This window comes from Balaenoptera musculus, chromosome 16 (assembly GCF_009873245.2).
Source record: "Balaenoptera musculus isolate JJ_BM4_2016_0621 chromosome 16, mBalMus1.pri.v3, whole genome shotgun sequence".
NCBI classification, from domain to species: domain Eukaryota; kingdom Metazoa; phylum Chordata; class Mammalia; order Artiodactyla; family Balaenopteridae; genus Balaenoptera; species Balaenoptera musculus.
In genome coordinates, this window is record NC_045800.1 from 25,287,299 (window position 1) to 25,306,734 (window position 19,436).

At 34.4% G+C, this 19,436-nt stretch overlaps 1 protein-coding gene across 4 annotated transcripts in view; it reads right to left on the reverse strand.

Annotated features, from left to right (window-relative positions):
• SLK (STE20 like kinase) overlaps positions 1–19,436 on the reverse strand; it is a 56,905-nt gene that overhangs the window by 22,574 nt on the left and 14,895 nt on the right. For all 4 annotated transcript variants that reach the window (XR_005016851.1, XM_036829078.1, XM_036829077.1 and 1 more), the window contains exons 2-11: positions 17,260–17,424; positions 15,231–15,279; positions 14,750–14,899; positions 8,194–8,266; positions 7,837–8,031; positions 7,226–7,307; positions 5,122–5,250; positions 3,387–4,757; positions 1,261–1,391; positions 911–1,034 (exon numbers count right to left, since the gene is read on the reverse strand). Coding sequence is in view for 3 of the 4 variants with exons in the window: in XM_036829078.1 (XP_036684973.1) it covers positions 911–1,034; positions 1,261–1,391; positions 3,387–4,757; positions 5,122–5,250; positions 7,226–7,307; positions 7,837–8,031; positions 8,194–8,266; positions 14,750–14,899; positions 15,231–15,279; positions 17,260–17,424 (2,469 nt within the window). In the remaining variant the exon portion in view is untranslated. The remainder of the gene's footprint in view (positions 1–910; positions 1,035–1,260; positions 1,392–3,386; positions 4,758–5,121; positions 5,251–7,225; positions 7,308–7,836; positions 8,032–8,193; positions 8,267–14,749; positions 14,900–15,230; positions 15,280–17,259; positions 17,425–19,436) is intronic.

Here is a 19,436-nt window from a genome sequence, read left to right on the forward strand (position 1 = left end):
GGAAAATATGGGGGGGAGAAACAGTTTTTATAAGGTCTTGAAAAAACAGAATATAAGTACTGTAAAAATACTCAAAGAGAACAAAAGTTCATTATTTTCTTAGGAATTCTCAGTTATGATACAACATATGTAATCAGCGATGCCAAGCACAAAACAATCCTTACTACTTAAAATTATAAAAACGTAAGTACTATAATCAACCATGAATCCTATAACATTTCAAACGATCTTTTTTCTAACCTACATTAAGCTACATGTTCAGCATAAGTTACTGAAATTTTATATCACATTAATAATTCCTTTTCCAACTATGGACACAAAGTAAAAATTTAAAGACTCAGTGACAATTACCCTTTACAAGTCAGCACTAACTTCTCTAGCAGCTGTGAAAAGGGATGTGGAAGCTTAACTGTAGTAGCCAGAGAAGTAAGTGTATTTTGAAAAATTCCCCAGGAAGTTCTAATACTCAGCCAAGTTTGAAGACAACTGCTCTAGACTGGTTTAAATCTTGGATTCTAATTCTGAGAGGTCAAATTGTAACAATAAAAAGTTATACAGCAATAGGCACACCTAAGAACTTTGCAAACCATCTACTAGCTTCATGATTCCAGGTTTTCATGACAGATTTAATCAGAGAAAAATGAAAACACTCACCACACTGTAAGTCAGGCAAAAGGAGAAGAGAAGAGAAGAGAAGAGAAGAGAAGAGAAGAGAAGAGAAGAGAAAAGAGAAGAGGAGAAGAAAAAAGAAAGCATCTAAAACACCAAAGAGATAAAGGTGAGAAATATATCACAAAGCCAGAGAAATCTAGTAATCAGAGAACAAGTTCTAAAACCTGCCAGTGGTGGGGTTTTTTCTAAGCCTTAAATTTCTTTATTAACAAAAGGGTATAAAATTCCAAGACTTTACCATCATCTCCTGCTCAAAACGCCGGAAAATTTGCTCTCGCTGTTGTTGCAGTTTGCCATTGAGCTGTTGTTGGGCTCTTTGCTCTTCTTTTTGAAGAAATCTTAATTCCCGAAGTTCCTGCCGTCTGATAAAATTTAATGGCAATGATAGAGGAAGACAGCAAAAGTTACACCTTTGAAGTAATGCTTTAAAAGAAAAAAACTTTAAAAGTAACATTTATTTTCAAATGGAAAAGTAATACAAGAATCCAAAATTAGCCAAGACTTTACTCTTGTTTCTCTATTCTTCAGACTCTGCAGAGACTTGAGAAGTCACAAAACCAGTTTAAATCATGTTGTTTCTCTACTCACCTAAGAAACCTCAATTCTTCAGTTTTGGAATCACTATCTGTAACTATCTTTGATGTTGTTACACTCACTTCCACACCATCAACAACAAATTTGCGTGTTTTCTTCAATGTTTTCTTTTGTCTTCTTGTTTCCTGAGTGAGATTTTATTTTAGTTAGGCTTTATATGGGGAATACTAGAGAGAGAAAACATTTTCTTCTTAAAAAAACAAAAACAAGAAACTGAACAGCTATGAAGACTATGAAGACTACACACATAAAGTATGAATAGAAAGCAGTAAGACTCAACTTTGAAACCAATTATATCATCTCACACCTCATCTGACTTTCACATGATTTTACAGATAAAATCAAATTTTTTTCAAGTGAAATTATGCATTTTGATGATGTGCATGTAGAATTTTTATGATACCACATCATAATTAGGCACCAGTGGTAACAAGCAATTCACAAAAAAGAGTAATTAGTACAACTTTCACATGTTAACCATTCTTTCCTCTTTTTATCTTGTAGGTTCTCAGATACCTCTGCTTTTCTGTTTTAGAAGCACTTACAAAGCAATTAAAAATGAATTCCTGGGGCTCATCCCTTAGAGAATCTAAATCAACAGGTCTGAGGGTGGCTGAGAATTTCATTTTGAAAGGCTCCCAGATAACTTTTAAACACTGCCAGGACTGGGATTCAAAATCCATTTCATCAACAACAATAGTATCACCAGCCCTCTTCCATCTCAGGGCCAGAGATGGATAAGTGATTTTAGAGTTACTAGAAAGACAGCACCTCTACTGCACTCCCAAAATACCAGATCTCCCTGTTAGCTATTGCCCAAAATTCTTTATCAAGACCAAACTCTTCATTCCTCAGTTGGTTATCCAAATGCTTTTTAAAAGCAAAGAGAAATAACAGAAGTATAACACTGCTACAAATACATCTTGGTAAACATGTAAGTATTCAGAAGAGATAATTACTTAATTAGGTGGAAAAGGTTAGAAAGCAGAGGGAGCAAAAGGGGAATGTGAAAATACTACATTCAAAATGCATTAGAATTTTTAAGTTGATCTTTGGTACTTTCCAATCACCTTTCTTCAGCCTCTTACTGTTGTACTCTCTAGGCTTCCAGTATTCTCACACTGCTCTCCGTAAGCCCTGGACTACGGCCACCCTAACCAGACTTCCTCTAAAACCTAAAGTGGGCATGCTCCAAAAATAAATCTACCCCCCTGTAACCTCCAAATTTTCCATTTCTTCAGTTCCTACCAAAGTATCCACAACTAATATCACCTTAATTCTCACAGAAGTATCTGCATTTTTTGGAAAGGCTAACTATTAAGTCAGTGAATGGACTTCAGATTAATGGAATTTCAGCAGGGAAACAACCTGAAAACTGAAGACCATCTAGGCAATACATGTAATAGTTTGGGGCAGATACGCAGGCTGATCAGTCATGCCCTGGCGTCCTATCCCTAAGGTCAATTTTCTTCAGTTCTTTCTGCTTTTCTGCCACCTGTCAATCCAGAGTCTCACCTGTATCAGAAATCCATGGGATCTTTTGCTATAAATACTGATTCTCTGGCCCCACTCCATACTTCTACACAGCTTCCCCTAGTAACTCAGATTGGAGAATTATGCTTAACAGCTCCAAGTGTTCAAGGTTTAGTGTTTGGCTTTGTTCCCACAATGATTCTCACAGCAGTAGTGATTGCTATGACTGAGGAGGTAAGAGTGGTCACCGCACGTGCCAGTGGTAACAAGGGCTGTTTATACCCTAAACATTCTTAAAAAGAGATCATTCTTTCAAGTCCTCAATTCTTTCATATACTGCTGATTCTTGCTACAATTATACCTAGGTATGTACAAAAGGAAAACCCAAATTCCAGTAAGCAACTGTATTATACTATTGATATCAAGTTGGCAAAAATAGGTAGGTACTACCAAAAAATTTAAAGATTACATCCAGAATCTCTTTAGTGTTTTTTTTTAATTGATTGCCCTCACAGGCCTTAAGAATTTTATAGGGTTAATACTACACTGATTTAGTGTTGTTCTGTTTTCAAGACATCAGTTTCACACAAACTCTCAACTGCCAAAATAACAAAGAAAAACCCAAACAAGGACCCGTGTACACTTACTTGTAAAGATATTGATCCATTGTCTTTAGTTTTGCTTAGGAAGCTAGAGATGGATAAATTCAAGTCAATGCTGCTATTATCAGCAGTGGAACCAGTGCCTGAATCAGTATCATTTTCCTTTTGATTCTCAGATTCTGGTAACATGGTTTCAGTTTTTGATAAAGCACCTATTTCTCCTTTATTTTCTGCATCTTCGGGGTTGATATTAATACTGGGTATTAGAACAGGCTGAGGTTCACCAGGCTGTGAAGTGGCAGGAACTTGAGGTTCTGTTTTAATTGGCACTTTGCATGGAATATCTTTCTGTTCTGTGTCCATCTGAGCAGTGGCTTCATGAGCATCCCGAGTTTCACTTTCTAAAGCCTTTTGGTCACTATCAGTCACCGCACTTCTGACCTCCATTCCTTCAGTGCTGCTTGATTCAGTAATCTCAACTTCATTTGTCCCGAGCGCCTCATTGGCCTCCACTATGTTCTCTGAACTGCTGATTAATTGTTCCTCACCTTTACCTTCTACAGATTTTTGATCTATCTCATTAGTTTCAACTATTTCTTTAATAGAAGCTTCCTCAGCACCACCAGCCTCAGGACCCTCTGTGGACTTGATCACTAATTTCTGGCCTACTTCACCCACTTCTTTCCCATCATCACTCTGAGCATCCTCAGCACTGTTTTCAGTTGCCTTCTGAGCAACGTCTTCTGCCTCATTTGTTCCTATCACTTTGCTTGTATCACTGATCATATCTTTTTCAGTTTTGTCATCTCTTCCCAATTTCTCGAGGGTGTCTTCCTTTGTAAACTCAACTTCACTTTCAATTGCCTGAATATCTGACTCTTTTTCTCCAGTCTCTTGAGAAACTAAATCCATTGTCTGAATAGTAGTGTCTTCAATTTCTTCAGATTTTATAAACTTATTTTCAAATATCTGTTGCTTTTCTCGATCCCCTTCTTCCTCAGGTTTCAGATTCTGTTCAATATTTGTTTCTGAAGTTATCATTATGTCATTTTCTTTTCCTTCATTGACTGAATTAATGTCCACTGTTTCATGGTCTTCTGTGTCAGGTAGATTTTCAAGCTTGGGTCTCTTCTCCTCTCTCCCATTTTCCTCGATTATTGTTGCTCTATTATGAAGTTCAGCCATAGCTTCTAAATGAGTATCATTAACATGTTCATTAATGCCTACCACAGTATTTTCAGGTTCATCAGTGGCGGGTTTTTCAGTAAGTATTTTACCATTAAATTTATCTTCAGAAGTATTACGTTCTGTTTTTTCTGAGACAGATTCCAAAATACAAGCATTTTGTGAAAGCTTATCTTCTTCAGAGCTGGCAATACTAAGGTCAGAGGAGGCACGCTTACTTGCAGGTATTGGCTAAAAAGATTTTATACAGTTTTAGTATTAAAACATAATTTCAAGATGGTAACCAAAACAACGTTTCATATATAAAAATGATTTAATTCATATATATAATGATTTAATATCTTTATTCAGTAAAATTTGATGAAATTATAAAAATAACTTAAAGAATTGACAAATCTTCACATAATAAATATGACAAAAATGGGTAGCAAGGAGCAAACTTGAAAACAAGGAGCAAACTTAATAAATCTTCACCTCTAAAATTAAAGGTTTTTGTAATGCTACCCGTCAATTAATTCTTAGACACAGCTGCAATCATACCTCAAAACTCAACTCTAAAAATTACCTAAATGAAATTTCCTTTCTAAATACTGACCAGAGAATTTTCTGTTTCTTCATCATCATCCTCCTCTTTGCCATCTTCAACTTCTTCTGTTACTTCAGCCTTTGCCTCTGCAATCAATTCTCGAATTGGTTTGTTGGAATCAACAGTCACAAAGGGATGCTGTTTGATCATTAAAAAGAGCATACTCAGTAACAACTGAAATGCTTGTGAAGTAAATTTCAAATATATAAAACACATTGTTATGTGGCAAAAATATAAACATATAAGTAGGAAAAATACAAACAACTTCAGATGATATTACATCTGGGAAAAGAAGGAGGGGGAGGGAATTGAGCAGGAGTAGGGGCTGCCTGCAACTGTATCTGTACCTTTTTTTAAGAATCTGAAAGAAATACGTCAAAAATGATAACATATTACATCTGGGTAGTAGGTATATGTACTTTTCTGCATGTCTGAAAATTTCATAACCTAAAATCTAAATTAAAATTTAAAGCAAGTTTCAAGTACATTACTAGTTTTAGAAAGTAACAATATGTTTACAATATGTTTAATTGTTAGAAACTAACAATATGTATAAAGCCTCAATAAAAGAATTACAAAAAGCTTTAAAGTTCTGTTAAAAGTATCTACCTCCTACACTGTTGGTGGGACTGTAAATTGGTACAGCCACTAGGGAGAACAGTATGCAGGTTCCTTAAAAAACTAAAAATAGAGCTACCATATGACCCAGCAATCCCACTCCTAGGCACGTATCTGGAGAAAAACGTAATTTGAAAGGGTGCATTCTCCCCGATGTTCACTGCAGCACTATTTACAATAGCCAGCACATGGAAGCAACCTAAGTGTCCATTGACAGAGGAATGGATAAAGAAGATGTGGTACATATATACAATGGAATATTACTCAGCCATAAAAAGGAATGAAATAGTGCCATCTGCAGAGACACGGATGGACCTAGAGATTGTCATACAGAGTGAAGTAAGTCAGAAAAACAAATATCGTATAATATCACTTATATGTGGAATCTAGAAAAATGGTACAGATGAACAAAGTCACAGATGTGGAGAACAAACTTATGGTTACCGACGGGGGGGAAGGGGGGGTAAGACGAACTGGGAGACTGGGATTGACATATATACACTACTATGCATAAAATAGATAACTAATGAGAACCTACTGTTTAGCACGGGAACTCTACTCAATGATCTGTGGTGACCTAAATGGGAAGGAAATCTAAAAAAGAGGGGATATGTGTATATGTATACCTGATTCACTTGTTGTACAGCAGAAACTAATACAACATTGTAAAGAACTATACTCCAATAAAAATTAATAAAAAGCGTCTATAAACATCTGTTTTTTGACATAGTTCTAACATTCTTAAGAGTAAGAAGATATTTTATTCACCTCTGTACACTCAGCACTTGGTGTTTGTCACAGATTAAGGCCTTCAAATGGGGGGGGGTAGTGAAATAATAAGAGAAAGTGTGTTCCAAGGATATACTTGTTGTACAGAGAAAGGCAATTTTTCCCGCTTCTCCCCCCAGATAAATAGATCAATCTAAAAAACTATAATGGAGGAGTTGTACTCAACCTAACAGTAACTGCCTCAAGACTTGTCATTCTATTTCTCTACCTATACTATTATTTGACAAAATTTTATTTCAAATATTACAAACAAGTCCTGCTATAAAACAAAATTATCCAATCACTTTAACACCATTTTTTAAAAGTTAGCAATATTTACTGAACATTTACCCTCACTGTAAGGGACATTAAAAAAAAATTAATTAGCTCATGGCCCCTGCCACCAAGGTGCTTGTTTTCTACTAACTGGAGAGACAAAAATGTAAGTAACTGACAAAGTGGAAATAACTAAACAAAATGAAAAAAACACAATTAAACTGAATCAAAAAAGCATATGAGAAATTTAAAAGCTAAATAAATGCCCTTTAGTAAAAGCAGCAAATGTTTGTTAAGCAAATGTTAACTACTACAATGAATCTTGAGTGAGTTTGCACAGGGAAACTCAAGTGGAAAGAGGGCACACTGAAGGAATCTGAAACTGTATTCCTCTTAAAGAGATGTTACAACAATTATATGGTTTGCCATTGTCATACTACTCTTATCTTACCTGCAGTAGCTGAGATGTAGTCCACCTGGAATCCACATTCTTTTCCAAGCATTTCTTTAGAAAGTCCTTAAAATTTGAAGACCTTCAAAATAAAATTTTAATAATGACATTCTATTTTTCTTATTAAAATCAAAACTGAGAAATTTTATGTATGTAATAGTATTAATTCAACATAAGAAAACTAGTTATGAGAATATTAATATTTCATAAGTCATTTATCTACAAATACAAGTTACATATATGTAAATAGGTTCATAGTTTAAGTCATTGAGATACAGCCATATATCCATAAGTATGCTAAAAAATCACAAAAATTCTTCCATTATATTAAACTCCACAAATACAGATCAATCACATATATGCCTCACTTTCTCAAAGTACAGAAAATATCTCTTTCATGTAGAACTCAAATCACTGGTATTTTTTAATTTATGGGGAAAGTTAGTTACAGGAGTTTATATGGTCCTTAAGTCTTGAAAATACACCAAAAATCAGTTTTCTACTTCATACAATCTTTGCACCATGTACCTAAATTTAAATACCCTTGGAAAGTTGGAAGAATAAAGCATCAAGTTTTGCTTCTTAAAAAATATTGTTTAGGAATACTTTACCATTTTGATGGCTGTGCTAATGTAGGGGGCTCAGATTTTGCTATTTTTAGCAGCACTCGCATTGGATTTAATTCATGATGAGGTGGTTCTATCTCAGCCATTTCTATTAAAGTGATACCCAGGGACCAAACATCAGCTTTGTAGTCATAGGGTCTGTCCTTAGATGTTTCACACATGACTACCTCAGGAGCCATCCTATGAAGACAGAGAACTGAAAATTAAGATGTTTAACTTAAGAGCAGTGATCACAAACCACATGAAAGATAGACAGTATAATTGATTATGTGGACAAAATTAATGAGTAATAATAACTGTTGACATAACTAATGCTGCAAATCCATAAAACTGAATACATACCAATATGGTGTGCCGATAAAGGAATCTCTCCTTTGAATTGTCCTTGTATTTTTAGCTGATACTCCAAAATCCGCTTGAAATAATCATACAAAAGTATTAATGATAGTTTTTAAGCAAAGAACGCTATATTATTCAACATAAGGGAAAAGCATATCAAGTCTTTAATAAGGCCACTGTGATTAAAGGGTAAGCAAAATAGAAAGAGAAATAACTCTCTATCATCCTAATTTTGACCACCCTCTTTCTACCATACCCCCACCCCCCAAAAAGAAACTGCCAAAGAAAAGATTCCATCATTAATACACTTGATACCACCATCCTTACACATCTTCAGATCACAAATTCTCCAGAATTGAAAAAAAAAAATAGTAACTTTAAAATAGATCAGTCTATCCACTTCACCAAAATAAATGCCAACTAGTGCTATATGTTACAATTAAATTAAGGGACAGTTTTTCTATAGTGTGAAAAACAGAAATTATACCAAAGCAGCCTTTATGACAGCATATGTCTTGCTAACTTCCTCATAAAATTATATCACAAAGAAAAAAATTAGGAACGATGCTTTCTAATTTAAATTATAGGGCACAGCAACATTATAGCTTTATCAGTTGTTAACTCCTTTTCAGCTTAGAGCTCAATCATTAATAGCAACATAAAATTGCTATTGCTGCATAAATTACCTCATGCCATATACATTTAACTTTTAAAGTTTCATTTGACATGCCACAATTCTCAAAACTGAATAAATACCAAAAATCCCATATTTAGTATTCATGCCCCAAGGCCTGGCACAGAATATACACACAATAAATGTCAGCTACTGTTATTAATCATATGTGTAATTTTAACCGTCGTGATACTCTGGCAGTAGAACTCTTAAAACTCATGAAATCCTGCCCTATATTCTAATTTATGTCTATTATATAGTTCTTTCTTTTCTTTTTTTGACCATGTAGTTCTCCTGCTTAAAACATCTTGGCAGCTACCTACTGCCTGTAGAATGATGTTTAAGCTTCTTAATATGGTGTATGAAGTCTTTTGTTATACTAGATATGTCATTAATGTTTTATAATTAAATTAATAAATGAATTTGCCAATAGAACATACTATACTTGGAAGATATATCTGCAGAAAATACAACATAAATAGATGTATTCAGGACTCTCCATCCCTATTACCCCCCTACTTCCTCAACTTATAACTTGCCATGTTTCCGCAGGACGGGATTGAGATCACAATATGAAATTCCTGCCAGAAGAGGTTTTCTACTCAGGTAGAGTCAGCTCAGTACGTATTCCAGTGTGTTCCCAGAACCTACTAATGGTCTATTCTTTTTAACTTTTTTCCCCTCAGAACATGACTGGGAAAGGAGGTCGAGAAACAGGCCTAAACCACAAAGGTCCACTGTCAACATTCATACCTCTCGAAGCACTCTTATGAGCAGGAGGTAAACGAAGGAGGGACAAGAAGCCATCTTCATTTTTGTGCAAAGGGGAAAACTAAGGTCATTATGTGCTTTACAGTTCTACTTATAATGATATGGCATATATATGTTGGTCTGTTAAAATAGCACTTTACATACTTATTTCCATTTGTAACAATGTGATCTGACAAGATCATAAAAATTTGATTATTGTAATGTATATATGGTTCTTGAGGATCGTATGGTTCTGTATGCATCTGTGTACACTTAATACGATGTCACAGAATTGGAAGGTTCTCTGTATTTATGAATTAATGAAACAAAGTGCAACTATTTTAAATGTCAACCAACTCAAAACTATTTTGGCATTCCTAAATCTTTAAAAATATACTTATTTTCAATGGCATGCATTATTTTACACAAAAGTATATTCCTGTATTCACATAAGATTTTAGTACACTTACAGAAAAACATGCACTAAAAAAGATCAAAATTATATTTCAAAACGAGCTACAAGACTAAAAAATGATGACATAAAAGAGTAACAGAAGTCAGAATTTTAAAACTCATAAATGAGGTGACAGAACTCAAGGGAAAATTAGAAATAAAAAACAATTTTAGAAACAAAGGCTAAAGTAGGAGGAATGCAAGAGCAAATAAACACAACAAATTCACACCCATTACCACTTCACACCCATTAGGATAGTTATCATCAAAAATACAGAAAATAACAAATGCTGGCAAGGAGGTGGAGAAATTGGAACTCTTGTGCGTTGCTGTGGAAAACGTAAATTGGTGCAACCACTGTGGAAAATGGTATGGTGGTTCCTCAAAAAATTAAACAGAGAATTACCATATGATCCAGCAATTCCACTTCTGGGTATATACCCAAAAGAACTGAAAGCAGGGACTCAAATAGATATTGTATACTCACGTTCATAGCAGCATTATTCACAAGAGCCAAAAGGTGGAAGCAACCAAATCATCCATCAATGGATGAATGGATAAATAAAATGTGGTGTATACATGTAACAGAATATTATTCAGCCTTAAAAAGGAAGAAAATTAACACATGCTACACCATGGATGAACCTTAAAGACATTATGCTAAGTAAAATAAGCCAGTCACAAAAGGACAAGTATTGCAGGATTCCACTTATATGGGGTACGCAGAGTAGTCAAATTCACAGAGACAGAAAGTAGAATGGTTACCAGGGGCTGGGGGAAGGAGGAAATGGGGACTTAAGCGTTTTAATGTGTACAGTTTCAGTTGAGGAAGATGAAAAGGTTCTGGAGAGGGGTGGTGGTGTTGGTTGCACGACAGTGTGAATGCACTGTATGTTATGGAACTGTACACTTAAAAATGGTTAGGACAGTAAATTTTAAGTATATTTCACCACAATGAAAAAAAATGAAGAAAGATAAAAAGAACCTGAGAGAAAGTTATAAATACTGATGATTGTCAAGCCCAACAAAAAGATAATAAAAGTCTCTAAAGGAGAAAGTCAGTGCAAGGGAACAGAATAAATACTCATATCTATAATTACAGAAAACCTTCCTGGGGGGCGGGGGGTGAGCGGGAAACAAAAAAACAACACTTAGAAAAGTTTAGTCAAAGTTTAGTCCTTAAAAAACAGTCTTTGGCATCTAGGCAAAAAGAGCACATGACTTATACGAGAAAGAAAATGAGATTTTCATCAGACTTTTCAATAACACTTTATGACAGAAGAAAACAGAGGAACATATTTTAGATATTCAAGGAAAGAAATGTGAACCAAGGATTTTCTATCCAGCAAAACTGACCTTCAAAGTATAAAGGGTAGAAGTGTTACCATTATATAAGAACTCAGAGAGCCCTTTCAGAGAAATCCACCAGAGAATGAACTTCAGATAACCAACATAACCAAAGAGACATGAACAAGAGCGGTGGTGAGCGCTGAATATAGAAATGAAGGTTAAAATGAGTAATTACAGAATACTCCAAATCTATCATCAATGTTCTTGAGAAGCAAGATTTCTCAGGACAGAAGAAAAGCGATACAGATGTAATACAGAAGGGGCTAAGAAAAAAAAAAAGGCTTTATCCTGAATTTGAATAGGACATATGTAGGAACTCATGAGAGCCTAGCTCTGTCCCTTGGAAAGGCCTAGAATGAAGGTGAATCCAGAAACTATAAGCATGTCTAACACTCAGATGGTGGTCTTGAAATACCATGTCCTACTAAAACTTCTTCTTCAGGGCTTCCTGAAGAAATGGCTAATTACAGGTCTGAGGCAGGAAATGTAACAGATGAGCCTGAAACATCTCAACCTAACAGACAGCAAGAAATCTACCAAAGATTAGTAGAGTCATGTCAAAAAGATTAACAAGCCAGCTTGAAGAAGCTCCCACTGACCAAGATGGTACAACGTGAGCTTTAATAAGGATAAAAATTGTAATAGATTTGAAACCTATAAAATAAAATCCATGAATTAATAATGCCATTTAAAAAAATACTGGCCACCAACTAAGGAGAGAGAACCAATTCATTGTCTTTAAAGCTAAATAAATAAAAGGAAAGAATCAAGCATTTTTCCTGTCCTGTCTATATGAACTATACTCCTGAATAACCAAACAGTTGAAGGTAAGTGTCTTTTTATATAAGTATTCCTAATTTTATAATGATGATAAATGAAAATAATCAAATAACTGATGAATAATTACACCAAAATTGTTATCAAAAATAATAAGCGAAAACAAAATGATGGAATTCATTTTGCCACTCCAAAGAACGGATCCAGGCATTAAACATCAACAGCTGCTAACATCAAAAAAAAGATCAAAAAGCTGGTATTACATGCCTCCCAATGAAAGAACACAAAACCACCTACAGTCTTGCCAAAAAAGTCAAACTTGAGACTGATGAGGCTTTTGGATTCATCTGCAAATTGAGGGAAATACAGAGAGGAACTTACTACAGTCATCAGGAGTACACAGTCAGCAAAATGCAAGATGAGAGAAACTCTACAGGTCCAACAGCCTAGGTCCTATACATCAATGTTTCTCAACCTTTTCTTCATCTCTCTCCTAAGGAGCCTTTTTAGACATTTTTTCTGAATCCTCCCTCCCCGCCATGAAATTTTAATGCCACAGATATACTGTATCTGTTTGTGTATATCTATGGGCCTTTGGAGGGTCACAACCATGGTAACACTAAAATTTTTTTGTCCCCAAAGAACCAACTTTCTTTGAGAAAGCATGCCATGAGAATGCATGCCATAGATAAAATGTAAAGAGACAAAAGGAATGGCAGGGTGGTGGGGGGCAACCTATAAATTAAAAGAGACTTAAAAGAAAAGGCAGGTTTTAAATATGGGTAAGTCTAAACTCTGAAGTCTAGACATGAACACTGGGTGATAGAGCCATAAAGAAACACAAGGCAGTGATTACTACAAAAGTCAGGATATAGATTACCTGTGGAGAAGGGAGGGACAGTGTGATTGAGAGAGGGCACATGAAACAGCTGCTAGGGTGCCTGACATAGTTCTAGTTCTTTTTTTTTTCCTTGAGGCATGCGGGATCTTTCGCTGCAGCACGCGGCCTCTTTGTTGAGGCTCGCAGGCTTCTCTCTAGTTGTGGCGTGCGGGTTTTTCTCTCTAGTTGTGGCTCTCAGGCTCCAGAGAGTGTGGACTCCGTAGTTTGCGGCACTTGGGCTTAGCTGTCCCGCGGCATGTGGGATCTTAGTTCCCCGACCAGGGGGGACTGAACCCTCGTACCCTGCATTGGAAGGCGGATTCTTTACCACTGGACCACCAGGGAAGTCCCATTCTATTTCTTTATCTAGGTGGTGGTTACAAAGCTATTGTGTACAAAGCTACAAGTCAATAAGCTACACAACTGTTAGTGTGGTTTTCTGTATCTGTATCCATTTCTTAATAAAAAGGTTAAAATTTAGTAGTATATCAAATTATACCTGTTTAGATGTCATGACAAAGTGAAGTGAAATGACTATGATCACTGGTATCAGCATGGCCTTTGAATATATTTTGTTTTTAATATCCTTCCAAAATACCCAAATTTAGACTTCATCACCAGATTTTTTTTAATACATATCTTGAGGTTACTTACTTCTATTTGTATGCGTATATATGAAATTCATTAATTTCCCATCTAAAATCTACATCTATTTCTCCTTATGAAATTATCATTTATTCCCTCAGTGTAAAAAACAAAATTAAAAATTCTAGTCCTTACACTTATTTTAGGCATCTTTTTCAGGCTTAAGGTTAGTTACTTTGTTAGTTTAGCCAAGATACCATATCTACAAAATAGAATATAAAACTAAACATGGAAAAAGAAAACCACTAGATATGAGTTTTGGAAATGAAGATAAAACTAAGTTAGTGGTTTTACATACTATAGCATTTTCTAAATGTATTATATTTACAAGTATTAAGTCTACATACAAAAATTTAAGGGAAAAATAATTAGCCAGTCTTTTAAAAGTGTGCCATTTTAAAAATAAAAATCCATCCTTTCTTACTTTTTAAAGAGTCTTTATATGAGGTGCCTATACTTAGAAATTCTGGGAGTTAATGAATAATTATGTATCCAAGGAAGTTTTGTTTTGTTGTTTTGTCCGCACTGCATGGTGTATGGGATCTTAGTTCCCTGACCAGGGATTGAACCCAGGCCCTCAGCAGTGAAAGCGCCTAGTCCTCACCACTGGACCGCCAGGGAATTCCCTCCAAGGAAGTATCTTAAAAATTAACACCGAGGAGATACGGGGATATATGTCTATGTATAGCTGATTCACTTTGTTATAAAGCAGAAACTAACACACCATTGTAAAGCAATTATACTCCAATAAAGATGTTAAAAATAAATAAATAAATAAATAAAAGCATACAGGAATTGAAAGACCTGTACTCTGAAAACTATACAACACTGTTGAAAGATATTAAAGAAGACCTAAATAAATGGGGGAAAAAAAAAATTAACCCCGAGTAATTCTCCATGTTTCACATATTTGAATATAATTCTCCATGTTTCACATATTTGACACGTAACAAAACAATATTAAGTTACAGACATACGGGGGAAATCTCAAAGCACAAATTCAAATGTTTTATATAAAGGAATAAACTTACCCAACTTAATATCTCCATCTAAGGTAAAAAGAATGTTTCCAGCCTTTAGATCTCTGTGGATGATTTTATTATCATGTAAGTAGTTCAATGCCTCTAAAGTCTGCTTACAAACTACTTGTATTTGGGACTCAGTTAATGGTCTCTCAAGCTCTACAAGGAAAAAAGTAAACAAATCTGCATTTTTGTACAGTGAAAGCATATTAGCAGGCTATATAACTTTACCATCACTGTCAAAGATCATACACAATGAATTGATTTTTTAAAAACTATACACAAAACTTTCTTCACATATTATACTCAATGTTTAATTTTAGAATTTTATTACAATTATCCAAGAATATAAAAATAATTAGGCTGATTTCTTAACTTACTGAATGTCTCTAAACAATAAGATAAATATATATGCATAAATGTTTGAAATCACTTGACTTTTTTAAAGTATAATTGAAGATATAAACATGAAGAACAAAAAACCATTTACCAAGCATCACAGCATCCACTGCTCCACCTGCACAAAATTCAATGAGGATCTGCAGGCAAATAAAAAAGCATGTGTCTAACACGACATTGAGTTTGAGTATTTTTTCTTCAATTTAGCATAAAAGATAAAGAAATAGCTATAAAATAACCTAGGTTACAGAAACAATAGTATGCTAACAACCATAAAGATTTTCTTTGTAAAAAGAGTTACAAGTCTTAATGATATACAACTAAGAAAGCACAAAGAGAACACATTGTGGAAATATGTGCATTTTTGTTAATCATCATTTTTAGTGTCCCTGCTTCTGTAAAATTACCAGGTATAGAATTTTTATTCAGGACAGTATTATATATCCATTTCATCACCACTGAAAGATTTTATACTCTCCTTTTTAAGGTAACTATTGTGAAGTAAGTGATCAAGTATACTTTTTGACTTTATTTCTAGGAATAAACCCTGAAAAGAGAAACTTTTAGTTTTTCTAAAAAATAGGAAAAAAAACATATACAAAAGCTTCAGATCCTAGCTCAATTATCACTTCTTGATGGATGCCTTCCCAGACCTCCCTGCTACATACCACCATGCACCTTTCTTTCTTAACCTTTATCACAGTTTTAATTTTATATTTATTATGATTCTTTGATTAATTAATGTCTATCTCTCCCACTAAACTGTCCCTCACAGTTGTCTAGCTTTTTATTTTGTAATAGTCTCAAGTAAAGATCTCATCTATTTATTAAGTTGTCTAGGAATTCATTTTCATTACTATCTCTGGAAACATTCTGCTAGAACTCTGAACAGCTATATTAGAAGGCACCACACTAATAATAACTATAGATTTTTTTTTAATTACATACCTTAACAAATTGTGTAGCTTCACACTTTTTTCTCCTCTGTATAACAACACTTTATTTTTTACAGGAGCTTGCCAATAAATTGTTTTGAAATTCATTATATCATATGAAAAATAATTTGAGACACAGATCATTACTCATCCTAGAGATGAGTAAACAAGTCATAAAGGTTAATTGACTTATTCAAGCTCCTGCCTAGCATCACCAAAATCAAAAAATAAAGGCCTTTTGATTCCCAATCAGGTACAGCTTGTACAATCTACTCTTCTTTCATAACACTTTGTTTCTTCCTTCAAGGAGAAAAAACTGAAACTCCATTTCAAAAAGTCCTCTTGATTAAATTAGTATCGGTGCAGAGCAAGTGACTGACTGGTTATTATACTAAATATTAACATTTTACTTATATATTTATTTATGCCTAATATTTCCTAAAAATGAATAAAATTTTTACATACAGACTTGGCCACTACATCATGCACTAAAGTTGGGCTTGATAATATATAAGATAAATGTTGGATTGGCCAAAACGTTTCTGTAAGGAAAAACCTGAATGAACTTTTTGGCAAACCCAATATTTAACATTTCTAGTAAGCATTTTATAATTTATTACACGATTTATCAAAAGTTTAGTATAAGAAATTATAAACAAGTGCAAAGAAAACGAAAGAAACTTTAAAACATTTTAAGTAAATGCTTAAATTTAAATCAAGACACTTAAATTTAAACAAGACACTTCAAACAAACACAACTTTGTAAATCAACTATATACTTCAATTAAAAAAGAAAAAATAAAATTTTAAAAGTGCTGAAAAAAAAAAAGACTTTAAAGAAAGAAAGAAGTTCCAACTGGGAAAAAAAATTAATTAAAAACAAGAAAGGCATCTAATTTCATTATTTAGGAAATTTAATATTCTTAACCAAGTTTCTACATTTGAGTCCAATGTCAAACAATCATGAAATACAGTACAATCTGAAATACACATCAAAACATCTGTTGAAGCTATGGATAATTATGTTGTTAATGACCCTCTCATCAGCAGGTCAATTCTCATTCAAGTAGCATAAGTGACTAAAAAGAAGAGGTAGTACATAAAATAGGCCTACACAACTTATAAACCTCTTTAGGACAATTAAGTCATTTTGGTTATTCCTATAGATTAACAGAAAATACTTACCCAAAGATTGTTCTCATAATAGAAGGCATCTAGAAGCTTGACTATATTAGGGTGATCACAAGATGCTAATATATCAATTTCAACCATGTAATCTTCAAGTTCTTCTTCAGATTTGGTGTCAATCACCTTTGCAGCAGCTAAAACATTGGTCTCTTTATTCTGGGCCTAAAAACAAAAGTAACAGAAGTTCACACTTATAATGCATACTTGTTTTTTAAATATTATTTTTTTTAATAAACATTATTTTTTAGAGTAGTTTTAGGCTCACAGCAAATCTGAGCAGAAAGTACACAGAGTTCCCATGTACTCTCCTCCCTACAAGTGCACAGCCGCCCCTCCCCCACTATCAACATTCTGCACCACAGTGGTACATTTATTACAACTGATGAACCTATATTGACACATCATTATTACCAAAAGTCCACGGTTTACATTAGGATTAACTCCTGGTATGTGCTCTACGGGTCTGGACAAATGTATGATACGTATCCACCATTATAATATCATACAGAATAGTTTCACTGCCCTAAAAATCTCTATGCGCTGCCTATTCATCCTGCCCTTCTTCCTAACCCCTCCACTGATCTTTTTACTGTCTCCATAGTTTTGTTTTTCATACAGTATGTAGCCTTTTCAGATTGGCTTCTTTCACTTAGTAACAAGCATTTAAGATTCCTCCATGTCTTCTCATGGTTTGATACCTAATTTTGTTTTAGCGCTGAATAATAGTCAAATATATAGATGTGCCAGTTTGTTTATCCATTCACCTACTGAAGACATCTTGGTTGTTTCCAAGTTTTATCAATCATGAATAAGGCTGCTATAAACATCTGTGTGCAGGTTTTTGTGTGGACATTAAGTTTTCAACCCCTCTGAGTAAGTACCAAGGAGCAGAATTACTGGATCATATGGTAAGAGCATGTGTAGTTTTGCAAGATACTGCCAAACTGTCTTCTAAAGTGGCTATACTATTTTGCATTCCCAACAGCAATGAATGAGAGTTCCTGTTGCTCCACACCCCTGCCAACATTTGGTGTTGTTGGTATAGATTTTTGTCATTCTAACAATTGTGTAGTGGTATCTCGTTTTAATTTGCAACTCCCTAATGACATATGATATTGAGCTTCTTTTCATATGCTTATTGGCCATCTGAATATCTTCTTCAGTGAGGTGTCCAAATCTTTTGGCCATTTTTTAATCAGACTGTAGGTTTTCTAATTGTTGAGTTTTAAGAATTCTTAATATATTTTGAATAACGGTCTTTTATCGGATATATCTTTTGCCAACATTTTCTCCAAGTGGCTTGTCTTCTCATTCTCTTGACATACTTATTTTGTAAAGACAGCCTAAACATACATATTAACTGATGCATGCTATTCACTGTGCTAAGTGCTTTATATACACATACGATTGAATTTCAAATTGCAGGCTCTACTGGGTCAGACTGGTAGGGTTCAAATTCTGATTCTGCCACTTGTTAACTATGTTGCTTGGGCAACTTACAAACTCCCTTTTTTAGTTTTAGCTTCCTCATCAATAAAACATACTTATATCTCACGAGTTTGTGAGAATTAAGATTATAAATATTTGCCAAGTGAAAAAAATACATATAAACATTTAATACAATGCCTGCCATACACAGTAAAAAGATTCAAACATGTTATCTGGAATTATTACTATTATTATTTAATCCTCAAAATGACCCCATGATATATTAGTATCCCTACTTTTAAGGAGGATGAATAAATTTAGAGATGTTAAAAGGCTTCCCCGAGGTCATGTAGAGCTAGTAAGAGGCTGAATCAGGATTCAAATCCAGGTTGTTTCCAAAGCCCTTTCTTTATTTTAATCATTACCCTTTCCAGTTTCCCTATACTTCCATCAGTTTAATTATTTTTCATTGTTTTAGTACTTTAACTTTTCCATTTTCTATCTTTAATTGAATTAACTTCTCACCTCCATTTATTAGAAATGAAAGGTTTCCAAATATGCAGTAGAAGTCAAGATCATTTTTTTAAAGTTAGGAATCAAATCTTAAAATACTAATGAGGTTTTTAGGGGCTTCCCTGGTGGCGCAGCGGTTGAGAATCTGCCTGCCAATGCAGGGGACACGGGTTCGAGCCCTGGTCTGGGAAAGATCCCACATGCCGCGGAGCAGCTAGGCCCGTGAGCCACAA